General features: G+C 37.0%; 1 protein-coding gene across 5 annotated transcripts in view; it reads right to left on the bottom strand.

Moving 5' to 3' along the window:
• The window catches only part of USP34 (ubiquitin specific peptidase 34), a 283,346-nt gene that overhangs the window by 168,370 nt on the left and 96,287 nt on the right, over positions 1–18,689 (bottom strand). For all 5 annotated transcript variants that reach the window (XM_034953216.3, XM_034953217.3, XM_055108352.2 and 2 more), the window contains 2 exons: positions 14,477–14,558; positions 14,300–14,392 (listed from right to left, as the gene is read on the bottom strand). In XM_034953216.3, coding sequence (XP_034809107.1) covers positions 14,300–14,392; positions 14,477–14,558 — 175 coding nt within the window. The remainder of the gene's footprint in view (positions 1–14,299; positions 14,393–14,476; positions 14,559–18,689) is intronic.

The following is an 18,689-nucleotide window of genomic DNA, read 5'->3' as shown; positions in this document are numbered from 1 at the left end:
AATTTAAATTTTAAAAAGGTTACCAGAAAAAAACAAATGGAATTACCATTTAATCCAGCAATCTGACTCCTAGGTATATGTCTAAAAGAATTCAAAGCAAGATCTCAAAGAGGTATCTGTACTCCCATGATCACTACAGCGTTATTCCTAACAGCCAGGATGTAAAAGCAGCCCAAATGTCCATCAACAGATGAATGAATTAAAAAAAAAAAAAAAAAAAAAAAAGTGCTACAGGCCAGGCACAGTGGCTCATGCCTGTAATCCCAGCACTTTGGGAGGCCAAGGCGGGTGGATCACTTGACCCCAGGAAATCAAGACTAGCCAGGTCAACATGGCAAAACCCTGTCTCTACTAAAAAATACAAAACTTAGGCATGGTGGGCATGTGCCCATAGTCCCAGCTACTTCAGAGGCTAAAGTGGGAGGATGGCTTAATCCTGGAAGGTCAAGGTTGCAGTGAGCCATAATTGTGCCACAGCACTCCAGCCTGGGTGAAAGCACTCGCGCGCGCGCGCGCACACACACACACACACACACACACACTGCAATACTATTCATCCTTAAAAACGAAGAAAATGCTGACACATGCCACAACACAGATGAATGTTGAAGAGATTAGGCTAAGCGAAATAAGCCAGTCACAAAAGGACAAATATTTAATGATTCCACTTATATCAGAAACCAAGACTACTCAAAATCATGGAAACAGAAAGTAGAATAGAGGTTACAACCCAAAGTTGATGAGAGGGGAAAATGAGGAGAGTTGTTGTTCAATGGGTACAGAGTTTCAGTTTTGCAATATAAATAAGTTCTAGAGATCTATTACACAACGCAAATAGACTTAACACTAGTGAACTACACACTTAAAAATGATTAAAGGGGATCAACTGCATTTTTTCAAACCACAATTTAAAGTGTTTTCTTAAGTTTACTAAAGATAAACTTTAGTAATAAAAGATTCAAAATACCAAGAAGATATGACCATAAACATTATGAAAGACTGGAAGAAATAGAGAAATAAAAAGTTCCACAATAATAGTTGGAGACTTCAATATCCAATTTTCAATAAAGAGAATAATCATAAACAAGGAAATAGAGAATCTGAACAACACAATAAGCCAAATAGACCTAGCAGGCATACACAGAACACTCCAACGGCAGCAGAAAACACATTTTTCTCAAGTACATGTGGGACATGTTCCAAGATAGACTGGATGCTAGACCACAAGTCTCAACAGATATTAAAATACAGATAATCATACTAAAATGCTTCTCTACCCACAGCAGGAAGAAGCTGAAAATCAGTACCAGAAGGAAAACTGGACAACACACAAATATGTAGAAATTAACACATTCAAACAGCCAAAGGATCAAAAATGAAATCACAAGGGAAATTAGAAAATATTTACAGATAAAATACAACAAAAAATAGAATGCAGAAAGAACAATGTTCAGAGGAAAATTTTATTTATGCATGAAAACTTATGTTTACAAATGTAAATGTGAATTTAAAAAAAAAATCTCAATTCAACAACCAAACTTTACAACTTAGGGAAGGAACTACAAGAGAAACAAACCTAAAGCTAGTAGAAGGAAGAAAATGATTAGAGATAAATAAAATAAAGAATATGAAAATAGTACAGAAAGCTGGTCAGATGCAGTTCATGCCTGTTGTAATACTCTCACTTTGAGAGGCCAAGGGGGAAAGACTGCTTTACATCAGAAGTTCAATACCAACCTGAGCAACACGGTGAAATCCTTTCTCTACAAAAAATATTTAAAAATTAGCCAGGAGTGGTGGCACAAGCCTGTAGTCCTAGCTACTTGAGAGGCTAAGGCAGAAGGACTGCCTGAGCCCAGAAGGTTAAGATTAAAGCACTGCACTCCAGCTTGGGCAACAGAGCAAGAAATTCTCTCTTTACAAAACAGTAAGAATGGGCCAGGCGTGGTGGCTCACGTCTGTAATCCCAGCACTTTGGGAGGCCAAGGCAGGTGGATCACATGAGGTCATAAGTTTGAGATCAGCCTGGCCGACATGGCGAAATCCCGTCTCTACTAAAAATACAAAAAATTTGCTGGGTGTGGTGGCACATGCCTGTAGTCCCAGCTACTCAGGAGGCTGAGACAGGAGAATCACTTGAACCTGGGAGGTAGAGGCTGCAGTGAACCAAGATTGCACCACGGCACTCCAGCCTGGGCAAGACAGAGCGAGATTCCATCTAAAATAAATAAATAAATAAATAAATAAGAACGTTAATAGAGAAAACTAACAAAACCAAAGGACGGTTTGTTAAAGGATTTTATAAATGACAACCCTTTAGCTAGACTATGGGGAAAAAAAAGACAAAGAACTAAAAGCTGCAATGAAAATGAGGGCATTCATACTAAACTTATAGTTCTAAAAAAATTATGAGATATTATAATTGTACATGAGAAAATTGGACAACCTGGAAGATTCCTTTCATGATAAAAATTCTCAGAAAACTAAAAGAGAAAAAAAATCAACATGATAAAGGGTACTTATCAAAAACCCACAAGCAATATCATACTCAATGATGAATAACATATTTCCCCCTAAGATCAGAACAAGACAAGGATGCCCATATTTACCACTGCTACTCAACACTGTAATGAACTACTAGCCAGAGCTACTAGACAAAAATATGAAAGGCATCCAAATGAGAAAGGAAGATGTAAAACTATCTCTAATTGCAAATGACATAATAATATACATATAGAAAATCCTAAAGAATCCACAGGAGAACTACTAAGCTGAGAAGCAAATTCACCAAGTTGCAAGGAACAAGATCAAAATGCAAAAATCAGCTATATTTCTATACACTAGAAATGAACAATCCGAAAAGAAAATTAAGAAAGTAACACAATTTTCAAAAGCATGTAAAAGAATACTCAGGAACAAATCTAACCAAAGAGGGTAAAGTTTTGTATTCTGAAAACTACAAAACATTGCTAAAATAAATTAAAAACCTAAATAAAGACAAAGACATTCATGTTAACGGATAGGAAGACTTATATTGTTAAGATATTAATACTGCCTCCAAAGTGATCCACAGAGTCAATGCAATATCTATCCTTTTTTACAAAACTGGAAAAGCTGATCTTCAAATTCATACAGAATTGCAAGGGACTGTAAATAGCCAAAACAGTCTGAAAAAGATGACTTTGAAACTTGCAAAAAGAAAAAAAAGAAAAAACAAAAAGCAACAGTAGTAATTAAATAGTATGGTACTGACATAAGGACACACATGTAGGCCAGTGGAGAAGAATGCAGATCCCAAAAATAAACCTTCATATGAAAAAGGTCAACTGACTTTCAACCAAGGTTGCCAAGGCCATTTAATGGGGGAAAGGACAGTTTTTTCAACAAATGGTGTTAGGAAAACTGAATATTTACATGTAAAAAGAATAAAGTTTAATCTTTACCTTATACCACATGTAACAAATCAAAACACATCAAATACTTAAAAGAAAAATCTTTTTTTAAAAACCCTTAGAAGAAAAAGATAAGGATTGTAATCTTCATGACATTGGATTTGAAAATTATTTCTTGGGTATGACGCCAAAAATAGTCAACAACAACAACAAAGATATGTTAGACTTCATCAAAATTAAAAACTTTTGTGCATCAAAGGACACTAAAAGAATGAAAATAAACCATAGATCACACAGCAAAAAATAAAGCATCTGACAAAATTCAACATCCATTCATGATAAAAACGCTCAAAAGAACAGGCATAGAAGGAACTTACCTCAACATAAGAGGCCATATATGAAAAGCCCACAGTTTTTTTTTGTTTTGTTTTTTTTGTTTTTGAGACAGTCTCACTCTGTCACCCAGCCTAAAGTGCTCGGCTGGGTGATCTCGGCTCACTGCAACCTCTGCCTCCCAGGTTCAAGCAATTCTCCTGTCTCAGCCTGCCAAGTAGCTGGGACTACAGGCACCCACCACCACACCAGGCTAATTTTTCTATTTTTAGTAGAAACGAGGTTTCACTATGTTGGCCAGGCTGGTCTTGAACTCCTGACCTCACGATCCACCCGCCTTGGCTTCCCAAAATGCTGGGATGCCTGGCCAGCTTTTTTTCATATATAAAGCACACAAATAATAGCATAAATCAGTAAGGAAAAACTGAAAGCTTTTCCTCTAAGATCCGGGACAGGCAAGGATGCCCCAGTATTACCACTCCTATTCAATTTAATACTGAAATTCCAAGAGAGAAGACTTAAGGAATAAAAGGACTCCAAATAGAAAACAGGAAAGAAAAATTATCTTTTAACAAATGATCATATATATGTAGAAAAACCTTACAACTCCACAACAACAAAAAACTGTTAGAACTAATAAATGAATACAGTAGAGCTGCTGGATCCAAGTTAATATAAAAAAATCAGCAGCATTTCTAAGTACAAGCAGGCTATCTGAAAAGGCAATTAAGAAAACAGTCCCGTTTACCACAGCAACAAAAGTATTTTACAATATGTAGAAATAAACTTAGCCAAAGAAGTAAAAGACTTGTACACTGAAAATTATAAAACACTGAAGGAAATTAAAGAAGAAACAGATAAATAAAAAGACATTCCATATTCATGCACTGAAGGAAAAATATCATTAAAAGTCCATACCACCCAAAATCTACAGAGTCAACAGAATCCCTATCAAAATCTCAATGGCAGTCTTTTGTTTTGAGACAGGGTCTCATTTTGTCAGCCAAGCTGGAGTACAGTGGCACGATCTTGGCTCACTGCAGCCTCGACGTCCTGGGCTCAAGCAATCCTCCACCTCAGCCTCCCAAGTAGCTGGGACTACAGGGACGTACCACCACGTCCAACTAGTTTTTTGTATTTTTGGTACAGACAGGGTTTCAGCATGTTGCTCAGGCTAGTCTCGAACTTCTGAGCTCAAGCTATCAGAAGTTAGCTCCTTGGCCTCCCCAAAGTGCTGGGATTAATAGGCGTGCGCCACCACACCCAGCCTCAATGGCATTCCTTACAAAAATAGAAAAAACAGTCCTAAAATTCATACAGAACCACAAAAGGCCCCAAATAGCAAAAAACAATCTTGAGTAAGAATAGAGTTGGAGGTATCACACTTTTTAATTCCAAAATACATTACATGACTACAGTAATCAAAACAATATGAGCCAGGTGCAGTGGCTCACACATGTAATCTCAACATTCTGGGAGGCTGAGGAAGGAGGACTGCTTGAGGCCAGGAGTTTGAGATCTGCCTGGGCAATACAGCAAGACCCAGTCTCTGCAAAACAATTAAAAAAAAATTAAAAGTTAGCTGGGCATGGTGGCATGCTCTTGTAGTCCTAGCTATTTTGAAAGGCTGAGGCAGGAAGATCACCTCAGTGCAGGAAGTCGAGGCTGCAATGAGCTGTGACTGAACCACTGCACTCCAACCTGGACAACAGAGCAAGACCCTGTCCATTAAAAATACATATTATATATGGCACTGGCATAAAAACAGACATATGGACCCATAGAACGAATAAAAACCCCAGAAACAAATCCATGCATCTACAATCAACTGATCTTCCAGAAGGATGCCAAGAACGTATGATAGGGAAAGGACAGTCTCTTCAACAAAAGGTGATGGGAAAACCTGATATCCACATACAGAATGAAACTGGATCCTTATCTTATACCACACACAAATATCAACTCAAAATGAATTAAAAACTTCAAAGTACATTTAAGACCTGAAATTGTAAAACTACTAGAACGTGACACAGGTTAAAAAGCTTCTTGACAATGGTCTAGGAAATAATTTTTTTGACAGGAACTATTAGCATAGGCAACATAAGCCAAAATATACAATTGAGATTTCATCAAACCAACAAGTTTCTGCACAGCAAAGGAAACAACAGAGTGAAAAAGCAACCTACAAAATGGAATAAAATATTTACAAACCATGTATTTGATTAGGGGTTAATATCCAGAATATTTAAGAAACTCATACAACTCAATAGCAAAAAAATAAATAAATAAATAAATAACCCTATGTAGGGCAAAGAAAATAGACATTTCTCAAAAAAAGACAAACAAATAGCCAATAGGTATAAAAGCTGCTCAATATCACTAATCATCAGAGAAACGCAAATCAAAAGCATATCTCACACCTACGTTGTAACAACTATTATCAAAAAGACAAAAGATAAATGTTAGCAAGAAATGCGGAGAAATGGGAATCCTTACACACTGTTGGTGGGAATGAAAACTGGTACAGTCATTTTTGAAAGCAACATAGACGTTCCTCAAAAAATTAAACAGAACTATCTTGTTATGATCCACAGTCCCACTTTGGATACATATCCAAAGGAAATGAAATCACTATCTCAGAGATATTTTCACTCTCACATTCACTGCAGTATTATTCCCAAGAGCCAAGATATGGAAAACAAACTAAACATCTTTCCACAGATGAATAGACAAAATGTGGTGTACATATACATACACACATAGGGATATTATTCAGCTTTTAAAAAGGAGGAAATCCTTCCATTTTTGACAACATGACTGACCCTAGAAAAGATTATGCTAGGTGAAATAAACGAGACAAAGAGAGATAAATGCTGCATAGTCTCACTTACATGATGAATTTAAAGTAGTCAAAGAAGCGGAGAGTACAGGAGGAGAGAGAAATAAGGTGACATCAGTAAAAGAGTATAAAGTTTAAGTTCTCCAAAATGAGTAAATTCTGGAGATCTCATGTACAGCAATGTGACTACAGTTAACAATACTGTATTACATACTTGAAAGAAAATGGTAACTATGTGAGGTAATAGATATGTGAATTAGCTTGACTGTAGTGATTATTTCACACTATGCACATTAAAACATCAAGTTGTACACCTTAAATACATAATTTTTATATTTGTATAGTATTTCTCAGTATTTGCCTATTATATCTCAATTTAAAAAGAAAAACAGACTTAGAGAAATTATATGCAAATTATATACCTGATTTAAAAAAATTAACATCCAGAATATTTTTTGTAAAACTCAAAAGAAAACCAAACAAAACCCAATCAAAAATGGGCAAAAGACATGAACAGACATTTCTCTGAAGCAAATATGCAAATAGCCAATGAGCACAGGAAAGCATGTTCAATATAATTAATCACCAGGAAAATGCAAATAAAAACCACAATGAGATACAAATTCACACCTACTAGGATAGCTGATTTTTTTTTTCAAAATGGAAGTAACAAGTATAGGCAAGGATGTGGAGAAACCAGAACCCTCTGGTATCACTGGTGAGAATGTAAAATGGTGCAGCTTTTGTGCAAAACAATTTGGTGCCTTCTCAAAAAGTTTAACACAGAATTACCATGTGATCCAGACATCCTACTCCTAGGTACATGATCTTGTGTGGCTTCAGGATAGGGATACGTTCTGAGAAATGCCCTCTTGTGAACATCAGAGCATACTTATACAAAAGATGGTAGAGTCTACTACACACCTAGGCTATATGCTATAGTTTACTGCTCCTGTATAGCACGTTACTGAATACTGTAGGCAACTGTAACTCAATGGTAAATAACACAGAAAAAGTAATTTGTTGCACTATACTAGGACAGTTATCACAATGTCATGAGGTGATACAAATTATAATAAGCTCCATTATAATCTTACGGGAACACTGTTGTATATGTATGTGGTGTGTTGTTGACTGAAACATGGTTATACAACACATGACTGTATATACAAAATAACTGAAAGCAGGAAATGGAACAGATATTTGTAAACCCATGTTCACAGCAGCATTACTCATAATATCCAAAAGGTGGAAACAACCCAAATGTCCACTGATGGATGAATAAAATGCAGTATATACATACAGTAGAACATTAGTCATAAAAGGAATGAAATTTTAATGTTTGCTATGACATAGATTATCACCACTATCTGTACGCAAAACATTTTCATCATCACCAATAACAACTTTGTACCTATAAAATAACAACTTTGGAAACATTATGTTAGTAAAGTAAGCCACACAGAGAAGGACAAATATTATGATTCCACTTATAGGAGGTACCTAGAATAGGCAAACTCATGGAGACAGAAGATGACAGAATGTAAAACAGCTGAGCATGGTGGCTCACACCTATAATCCCCGCACTTTGGGAGACCAAGGCAGGTGAATGGCTTGAGCCCAAACACTGGAGACCAGCCTGAGCAATACAAGACACCATCTCTACAAAAAATACAAAAATTAGGTAGGCATGCTTTAGTCCCAGCTACCCAGGAGTCTGAGGCCAGAGGGTCACTTGAGCCCAGGAGTTGTGAGGCTGCAGCAGTGAGCTGTAATTGTGCTGCTGCATGCAGCCCAAGTGATACAGCAAGACGCTGTCTCCAAAAAAGGAATGTAAAACAGAAGAAACCAGGGGCTGAAAGGACGAAGGAAATTAAGAGTTATTATTTTATAGGTACAAAGTTGTTACTAGTGATGATGAAAATGTTTTGCATACAGATAGTGGTGATAGTTACACAACATTATGAATATCTTATATCCCACTAACTTGTACACATATAACTGGTGAAAATGGTAAATTTTATGTTATACATATTTTACGACACTATAAAATAAAAGGAAAATACAAAAAGTACATATATATTAAAAGCCTTCAACCAAGGCCAGGCGCAGTGGCTCATGTCTATTATCCCAGCACTTTGGGAGGTCGAGACAGGCAGATCACTTCAGGTCAGGAGTTTGAGACCAGCCTAGCTGACATGATGAAACCCCGTCGCTATTAAAAATACAAAAATTAGACGATGTGGTGGTGCGCACGTCTGTAATCCCAGCTACTCGGGAGGCTAAGGTAGAAGTATTGCTTGAGCTCAGGAGACGGAGGTTGCAGTGAGCCAAGATCGTACCACTGTACTCCAGCCTGGGCAACAGAGCAAGACTCTGTCTCAAAAAAATAATTTAAAAATATAAATAAATACATAAATAAATAAATAGGCTGGGTGTGGTGGCTCATGCCTATAATCCCAGCAATTTGGGAGATCAAGGCAGGCAGATCACAAGGTTAGGAGTTTGAGACCAGCCTGACCAACATGGTGAAATCCCGTCTCTACTAAAACTACAAAAATTAGCCAGGCATGGAGGTGCGCACCTATAATCCCAGCTACTCAGGAGGCTGAGGTAGGAGAACTGCTTGAACCAGGGAGGGAGAGGTTGCAGTAAGCTGAGACTGCCCCATTGCACTCCAGCCTGGGCAACAGAGCAAGACTCCATTTCAAAATACATACACACACACACACACGTTTATTTATACATGTGTGTGTATGTGTATATATATGTATGTATGTATGTATATATGCCTTCAAAAACTCAGAACAAAACAGAACACAAAAACCCTCATGGGATCAATGAACACTTTAAAAAAAGACAAACCACATGAGAGAAAAACCTTGCCAGCAGGAAATGAGGAGAACATTCACTCAAACTCTTCTTTAAGAATAAACAAAAGAGACATTTCAAGTGTGTACAACTCCAGAATATAACATCTACAAATTTCTCTTCAGGAAAAAAAGCCTACTCTGTGAAATCCATAAGAATAAATACAATTAATTCTGGAGTAAGGAAGAAAGGAATGACAAAAACAGGAGTTGAGGAAAAAGGATTTGTCAGAGTCACATACCTAAATATAGCATAATACTAAACAACTGTGGGAATTACGGTTATAGTATATAATCTAAATGTTATAATATTTGATAAAATACAAGTAACAAAACTGGGAGGTGGAAAATGAGAAAGGAGAAAATTGTTGAATTTCATCATCCTCTAGAGAAGAAAATCATTACCGTACTTTATAATAAAAAGAACAAATCCACAAAGAAAATTAAAGTTCCCATCAGACACAAAACTTACACATTTCTGAAAGATTAAAATGACTGGGAATACCTATTTATTTATTTATTTATTTATTTATTTATTTATTTATTTATTTGAGACACAGTCTCACTCTGCTGCCCAGGCTGGGGTACAATGGCGTGATCTCAGCTTACTGCAACCTCTGCCTCAGCCTCCTGAGTAGCTGGGATTACAGGCGTGCGCCGCCATGCCTGGCTAATTTTTGTACTTTTAGTAGAGACAGGGTTTCATCATGTTGGTCAGGCTGGTCTTGAACCGCTGACTTTGTGATCCGCCCACGTTGGCCTCCCAAAGTGCTGGGATTATAGGCGTGAGCCACCACGCCCAGACAGGGAATACCTTTTTAAAATGTAATAGGTAAAGAAAGTTGTAGCTCAGAGCAAGTTGTAAGAAAGCTATAGAGGAGGTAGGTGAGATGATCTTCCCAACATAACTGAGAAAGATTCTGGGCTCAGAATAACAGATTTGATGGACAGAAGGAAGACATGGAGATGGAGACGGGACTTAAATGAAGTTTTCTATAAAGTATGATTCTTTCTGTCAGCCACCCGTCAGTCAGAAAAACACGAGCAGCCAACATATAGGTAACCCATCCACCAGAGATCTTCCCTGGGGGAGAAAACTACATAAAGTAATTGCATGTAAATACAGATACTGGTACCACTGTACATTCTCTCATTTAGAGTCCTACAACCTGAAATGAAAGCTTGATGAGACAAATGAGAAAAGTACGAGTAGTTATGCCTCCAATACTATTCCCCGAGAAGTTGCCAGACAAGAGTTCCATTTGAGAGACAGCACTAATAGAAAAGTATGTGAAATTCCAAAGTATATACAACATTTATGTAGTTGTCTCTTAGAAATATGAATGTGGCTGGGTGTGGTGGCTCACAGCTATAATCCCTGCACTTTGGGAGTGCAAGGCAGGAGGATCGCTTGAGCTCAGGAGTTTGAGACCAGTCTGGGCAACAAGGCAAAGCCTCGTCTCTGCAAAAAAACACAAAAATTAGCCAAGCATGGTGGTGTGCATCTGTAGTCCCAGCTACTTAGGAGGCTGAGGTGGGACAATAACTTGAGCCCAGGAGGCAGAAGCTGCAGCAAGTCAAGACTCCACCACTGTACTCTAGCCTTGGCAACAGAACAAACAGCAAAGGCATATGAAGAGACCCACAACATAAAAAATCCAGTACAGACAAGAGATATGAATATGTAACAGAGGAAGAAATAATCCCTCCTAGCAACAGTTCCTGAAAGGGCGAGAAGGACTAAGATTCAAATTATGAAACGTAACATAGAAAGGGCTATTGCAGTGGCCAGACTGTAACTCAAGTATAGTTATGACTTCACATGCTAGCAGTATGCGACACTGTCTTATAAGGCAATAATTTAAATATGTTTAGAAGCACGAGTGCGCGCACACACACACATGCAATTTGCCAGGTGGTGGCTCGTGTCTGTAGTTTCAGCTACTTGAAAGGCTCACTTGAGCCCAGAAGTTCAAGGCTGCAATGAGCTAATTACGCCACTGCGCTCCAGCCTAGGTGAGGGCTGGAGACTCCATCTCAAACAAACAAGCACACAATGTTAGACACGGGAAGTCAAAGAAAATACACTGAAAATCTACCACAACCAATCTAAGAATTCAGTGAAGGCTCAAGGCACACAATCATTAGTAATGAAAAATATTTTAATTTTATATATATCTCTATATCTCCATCACTAAATATAGTAAAAGAAATAGCAACATAATGGAAGAAATATAATTGAAGAAATCACAATTTATAATAGCAATAAAAAACAAATTCCTTAGATTAAGCATAGCACGAAATAAAAATCTATACACAAATAACTTTGAGACTGTGAATAACGCAAAAGAAAAAAGAAAAAGAGTATCATACTTTGGACAGGAAGACAGAACTTCAGTTCTCAAATTAATCATCATTAACACAATGAAAATATTTTACCTCAATGCTAAAATTCATATGAAGAAATAAATAAGACAGAAAAGTTATGACAATAATGAGGAAGGACTAGTCGTCTCAGGCATTTAAAAATATTACAAAGAGGCAAGTAAAAATAAAGAAAAAAATTAGTATAAACTCGATGAACATGTCCTTAAACAACCGGAAAGTAAATATTTTAGGATTATGGGTGACAGGGTCTCTGTTATGATTACTGAACTCTGCTGTTGTGCTGTGGAAGCCACCATGACAATATGTAAAAGAATGGGCATGTCAGGCCGGGCCCACTGGCTCACGGCTGTAATACCAGCACTTTGTGAGGCCAAGGCAGAAGGATTATGAGGTTAAGAGATTGAGACCATCTTGGCCAACATGGTGAAACTCGGTCTCTACTAAAAAGAGAGACCGTGGTGGCGCGTGCCTGTAATCCCAGCTAGTGAGGAGGCTGAGGCAGGAGAATCCTTTGAACCCGGGAGGCAGAGGTTGCTGTGAGCCAAGATCGCGCCACTGCACTCCAGCCTGGGTGACAGAGCAAGACTCCATCTCAAAAAAAAAAAAAAAGGAAGAATGGGCATGTCTGTGTAGCAAAAATTTCCAAAAACAGATAGCTGGCCCACAGACTATAAGTTTACCAATCCCTGGTATAGATCATAATTATACACACAAATAGGTCAGTCTAGAAAGTTCAAAAAATTACCCAGTCAAGAAAAAATTGGTATATCAAGTCAGAAAGAAGAGTTAGTAAACAAATGGAATTGGAAAAATTGCACAACAAAAAAGGGAGGAAAGTTGGACACATACGTAACACTTTAAACCAACATAAATCCCAGCTGGATCAAAGATTAAGATACATAATTGCAATAGAAAATGTATAGGGAGAAACTAAAGGAGAATTCTCTTATAATGTTGTGAATGGAGAAGGCATTTCAAACCAAGATACAAAATCTACAGACCATAAAAACTACAACCACAAATATGAAACTGAACAGTAAAAACCACCTTAAGCAAAGCAAAAAGGCATCAAACCAGGATACAGTAATAAGTTGTAATCACAAACAAAAGATCAACTTCAGTGACACATAAAGAACTCCTACAAATAAAAAAAATAAGAAAAACAATTGATAAATAGCAAAAAATATGAACAATTCCAGAAAAAGCAACAAAATGGCTCTTAAACACAAGATTTGCAAACTCACTCATGATAAACGCAAATTTAAAATACCAATGATATCACTTTTCACCCATCAGGTTGGCAAAGATCATGTAATTTAATGTGCTGACAAAATTAAGGGGAAAGTGAAACTGCCGTACCAGTATCTACCACAAGTAAACCACACATATTCTTTAACCTAGTAATTCTAATTCTACTTGTAAGTAAGAATTTATCATAGCTACACAAAAGTTTCACACAAGGATGAAATGAATGTGTTAGAAGTTACTTATTACAGCATTGTTTGTAACAGAAAAGACTCGGGGGGCCAGGAGTGGTGGCTCATGCCTGTAATCCCAGCACACTGGGAGGCCGAGGTGGGCGGATCATGAGGTCAGGAGTTCGAGACCAGCCTGACCAACATGGTGAAACCCTATCTCTACTAAAAATACAAAAATTAGCTGGGCGTGGCGGTGCATACCTATAGTCCTAGCTATTCAGGAGGGTGAGGCAGGAGAATCACTTGAACCGGGGAGGCGGAGGTTGCAGTAAGCCAAGACTGCGCCATGGCATTCCAGCCTGGGCTACAAAGCAAGATTCCATCTCAAAAAAAAAAAAAAAAAAAAAAAGACTGAGGGGAAAAAATAATTAAACACTATACAGTTTTACAAGAAGATAAAAAGCACTTCACATATTGATGAGAAATCTCCAGAACAAATTAAGAAAGAACAAAAAAAAGCCAAAGCCACATCTGGTTGGTATGCTACATTTGTGAAAAAGAAAGAGGAAGAAAAATGTATACAGTTCGCTATTTATACAAAAAAATCTGATATACCTGAGAAGATAATAACTGCATGCCTGAGAGATGGGGCAGAAAGGAAAAACATGTAATATATTTTTTATATTTACTTTTGGAATTTTGAATCATGTGGATATATGCCTATTTAAAAAAAAAAAAAAACAGTACATCAGACAAGAAACATACCAATACAATAATTCAGGATAGAAGGGTAGACTGTATAAATGAGAATAACAGGAAAATGTCTCTTTATTAAACCAGGATGGTTTCATGAAGAAGCTCCAACTGACTGACTCTGATTTCCTTCCATTCTACCAGTAACATAGTAAGACATGGACTCGGAAGCCAGATTTCAGTCCCAGCTTGTCCATGTCTTGGTCTCCTTAGCTATAAAACAGGATAATAGAATTTACCTCATAGAGAAGCACTTAGAACATATGATAAGCAAAGCACTCAATAAATGTGAGCTGTTAATATTACCTGTGCTGCAGCCCAAATACAGTCAATATGTTGAGTACTCAGTCGCCCTTCTGCTGCCAAAAAATTCAAAATCACTTGGCACTGTTTGATAATCTGGAAAAGAAAAACTTAATATCAATTTTTTAAAATATTCTTCTCTATCTATAGAACAGAGAAGTTATGTAATCATCCACAAACCTCAATATGTAAATTTGGTCCAAATATATGCTCCACCACATTGTTGCTAATAAGCCAGTCTGCAAGTTCTTTTGCAATGGACCTAAAGTCAAGCAATGAAAATAGTACATTAAAAAAAATTGTCATCTTTTCTCATGTCTAAAAGGTAGAGTCAATTGAAAACCTAAATTTGTTCCTATAGGAATTATAAAGAATTAGATACAATCAGTTTTATAGAATACTACAAAGCATAACTAGAATGAAATATGATGCTGAATTTATAAATTCAAATTCCCTGAGTTTATAAACAAGCAACGAATAACTGAAAAGGTAACGATTAACACCAAGTACACAAGTGTAACACTGATTTAGTGATGTATTATCCTACTCGAGGTCTTTGCCTTCCCACTTTTTAATTTCCACAGTATGTATTGAAGCACTCAGGAAAGGTTTCCCAGTATGCCCTTTATAATGAGATAATATCAGGAAAATAGGTTGTCAAAAGGATGAACAACAAAAGAATTATCCCCAAGCCAAACTGTAAGTCTCCTGGCTGATACTATTGAAGATTCAATAGATGAAAAGTGAAGTAACAGACAGTCATGTACTGCATAATGATGATTTGGTCAATGGCAGACCAAAGGATGGACCAAATATACAACAGTGGTCCCATAAGATTAAAATTGACCTGAACAATTCCTATCACCTAATGTCACTGTGGCGACCATGTCATAGAGCAATGCATTACTCACAAGTTTGTGGTGATGCTGATGTAAACAAATCTACTGCACTGCCAGTCATATAAAAGTATAGCACGTACATACAGTATATAACACTTAATAAATGACTGTTGCTGGTTTATGTATTTATTATACTTTTCATCTTTAAAGGATACTCTTTCTAGTTTTTTAAAAAAAGGCACAGTCAGCATGGGAGATGACAGCTCCATGTGTATTATTAAAAAGTAAAAAAAAAAAAAAAGAAAGAAAAAAGCTCACAGAATAAGGATATAAAGAAAAAATACTTTTGTACAGCCATACAACGTGTTTGTGTTTTAAATGTTATTATAAGAGTCAAAACGTTAAAAAATTTTAAGTTTATAAAAGTAAATAAAAAGTTAGAGTAAGCTAAGGTTAATTTAATAGTGAAGAAAAAAATTTTTAAATAATTTGTATAGCCTAAGTGTACAGTGCTTACAAAGTCTACAGTAGTGTAGAGTCACATCCTAGGCCTTCACATCTTCTCAGCGCTCACTCACCAACTCACCCAGAGCAACTTCCAGTCCTGCAAGCTCCATTCTTGGTAAGCGTCCTATACAGGCAATACCCTATTTTATCTTTTTTGCAGGTTTTTTACATTATTTTTTCTACAGTTAGATATGTTTAGATACACAAATACTTACAAAGTGTTACAAATGCCCACAGAATTAAGTACAGTAAGATGCTGTACAGGCTTGGAGTCAAGCAGCAACAGGTTATACCACCTAGGTTTGTGTAACTTTGTACAGTGAAGTCACCTCATGATGCATTTCTCAGAATGTATCCCTGTCATTAAGTACCATATGACTATATTATAAAATGGATGGAAGAAAATAAGTTTCAAAATAAATTGTATAATAAAAGGTCCCCAATTTTTTCAACTATATTATATACAGATAAACTGGAAAGATTAAGTAATTTACTTTCTTATTGCATATCCAATGAAGAATTTACATTCTATAATAGAATTTTATGCTAACAATTTTTATTTATTAAAAAAAAACCACTAGGACTTACACATATGGACCTCAAAGGGTAAAACATTAAAAATAAAACTAGGTATATTTTACCTATTTCTGAGTAGCCCTACTGAAGTTATGATACATAAGATTCAACCCTCTGATTTACATAATAGTTCAAGAAACAAAATTAATTTCTAAAAAAAATTCCACTATTATTTAAGTCTATTAAAGGACATTAATAGAAGACCCAGGCTGGTGCTGTGGTTCACACCTGTAATCCTAGCACTTTGGGAGACTGAGGTCGAGGGGACTGCTTGAGCCTAGGAGTTCCAGGCCAGGCTGGGCAACGTAATGAAAGCCTGTTTCCGCCAGGCATGGTGGCTCATGCCTGTGGTCTCACTTACTAAGGAGGTTGAGGTGGGAGGATCATTTGAGTCCAGGTCAGAGCTGTAGTAAGGCATAATCGTGCTGTTGCTGCACTCCAGCTTGGGTAACAGAGCAAGACACTGTCTCAAAAATTTAAAGGGGAGACCCAGGGACTTTCATAATAATGATGCAACTATAAAATTGGACAGTACCATTAATAACCACTATTCGGAGGTCTGAAAACATACATGCAATGGGGGTGAAAGTGGGAAGAGGTGCCAGAAAAAATATTTCAATACCCCAAACTTCCCAAAGTTGATGAAACACATTCATCTACACATCCAAGAAGTAGAACAAACTCCAGGATAAACACAAAGAAATCCACATCTACACATATTGTAGTCAAATGATTTAAAGGAGTAAGAGAAAAACAACTAAGCATACACAAGGGAACCAGAATAAGATTAATAGCTAACTTCTTATCCCAAACAGTAATGGAGCTATGTAGGAGCCATGTCTTTTATCTTATTTTATTAGAGTTAAATCAGTATGAATGTCAAGAAGTTAAATGCATATTTAACCCATAAAATCGCTAAGAAAATTAAGATATTTTTTAAATCAATGCAATTAAAATGACACACTAGAATCTATATATATACTATAAAAATAGAAAGTAAAGGAGAAATAGAGAAACAAGATATGAGATACACAGAAAACCAACAGCAAAATGAGATGTAAAACAAGCTATATAAAATTATTAGTGAATTAAGAACTCTAATCAAGGCAGAGATTATATGACTAGTTTTTTTTTTTAAAGATCCAACTATATGCTACCCCCAAGACATACTTCAGCTTCAAAACAAGCAGACTGAAAATAAAAGAATGGAAAAAGATAAGCCATGCCAACAATAAGCTTAAGAAAGGTTCAGTGGTTATACCAAATATCAAATAAAATAGACTAAGCCAAAAAATGTCTGAAAGAGACAAAGGACATTTAAAACGAAAAAAAGGATCAAGTTACCAGGAGTACATATGGACCTAACAAAAGAATTCCTGAAATACATGAAGCAAAAACTGATGACAGAATTAAAAGGAGAAACAGACAATTCAACAATACAGTTGATTCTTGTTACTCGCATTAGTTATATTCTACAGAGTCACTGCAAACACTGAATTAGCTAATACTGAACCCTTGGCCCTACAGGAAATATGTACATAATATAGATATCATACACAGATCTTGAATCTGAAAAACCTCTCATACTGGTTGACTCTATTTTCTCTATTTTCCAAAAGAGAAAACGGCGTGGCCAAGTATGGTGGCTAACACCTGTAATCCCAGCACTTTGGGAGGCCAAGACGGGTGGACTGCTCGAGGTCAGGAGCTTAAGACCAGCCCGACCAACATGGTGAAACCCTGTCTCTAATGAAAAATACAAAAATTAGCCAGGCGTGGTGGCAGGCGCCTATAATCCCAGTTACTCAGGAGGCTGAGGCAGCACAATCGCTTGAAGCCAGGAGACAGAGGTTGCAGTGAGCCGAGATCGTGCCATTGCACTTCAGCCTGGGTAACAGAGCGAGACTCCATCTCAGAGGAAAAAAAAAAAAAAAAAAGAGAAAATGAGGTTCAGAAGTGTTTAGATGCCTTGCCTGAGGCCAACCCTTATGCCTAAACAAGTGTTAGGGTTGGGATTCAAACCGCATCCAAGTGGCGCCAGGACTTCTTACACTCCACCACACTGCCCCTCAGCACCTCCATCTCCATATTCCATATTTGTGAAGAAAAATATTTTTTCTTCTCTTCCATGGTTTCTATATTTGTTAACTCATCCATTTGCTGCAATTTATTTGTAACTCCAAAATCAATACTTGTGGCATTTTCATAGGCACTCACAGACATGCACATAGCAGTGAAAGATTAGAATTTTCCAATATGCACATTCCCAGCCAAAGTCAAACAAGGTGGCACTCTCTTCTTGCTTCAGAGCTCATACAGAGATGACCAAATCTGCAAACACTCAGGATCAAATGTATTTGGAGACTTCAATACTTTTTTTTTTTTTGAGAGACTACTTGCTCTGTTGCCCAGGCCAAAGTGCAGTGGCGCAACTTCGGCTCACTGCAAACTCCACCTCTCAGGTTCAAGTG

This window comes from Pan paniscus, chromosome 12, assembly GCF_029289425.2.
Source record: "Pan paniscus chromosome 12, NHGRI_mPanPan1-v2.0_pri, whole genome shotgun sequence".
In the NCBI taxonomy this organism is placed as follows: Eukaryota; Metazoa; Chordata; class Mammalia; order Primates; family Hominidae; genus Pan; species Pan paniscus.
The sequence above is the reverse complement of the archived record's forward strand: the minus strand, read 5'-3'. Positions and strand labels throughout refer to the sequence as shown.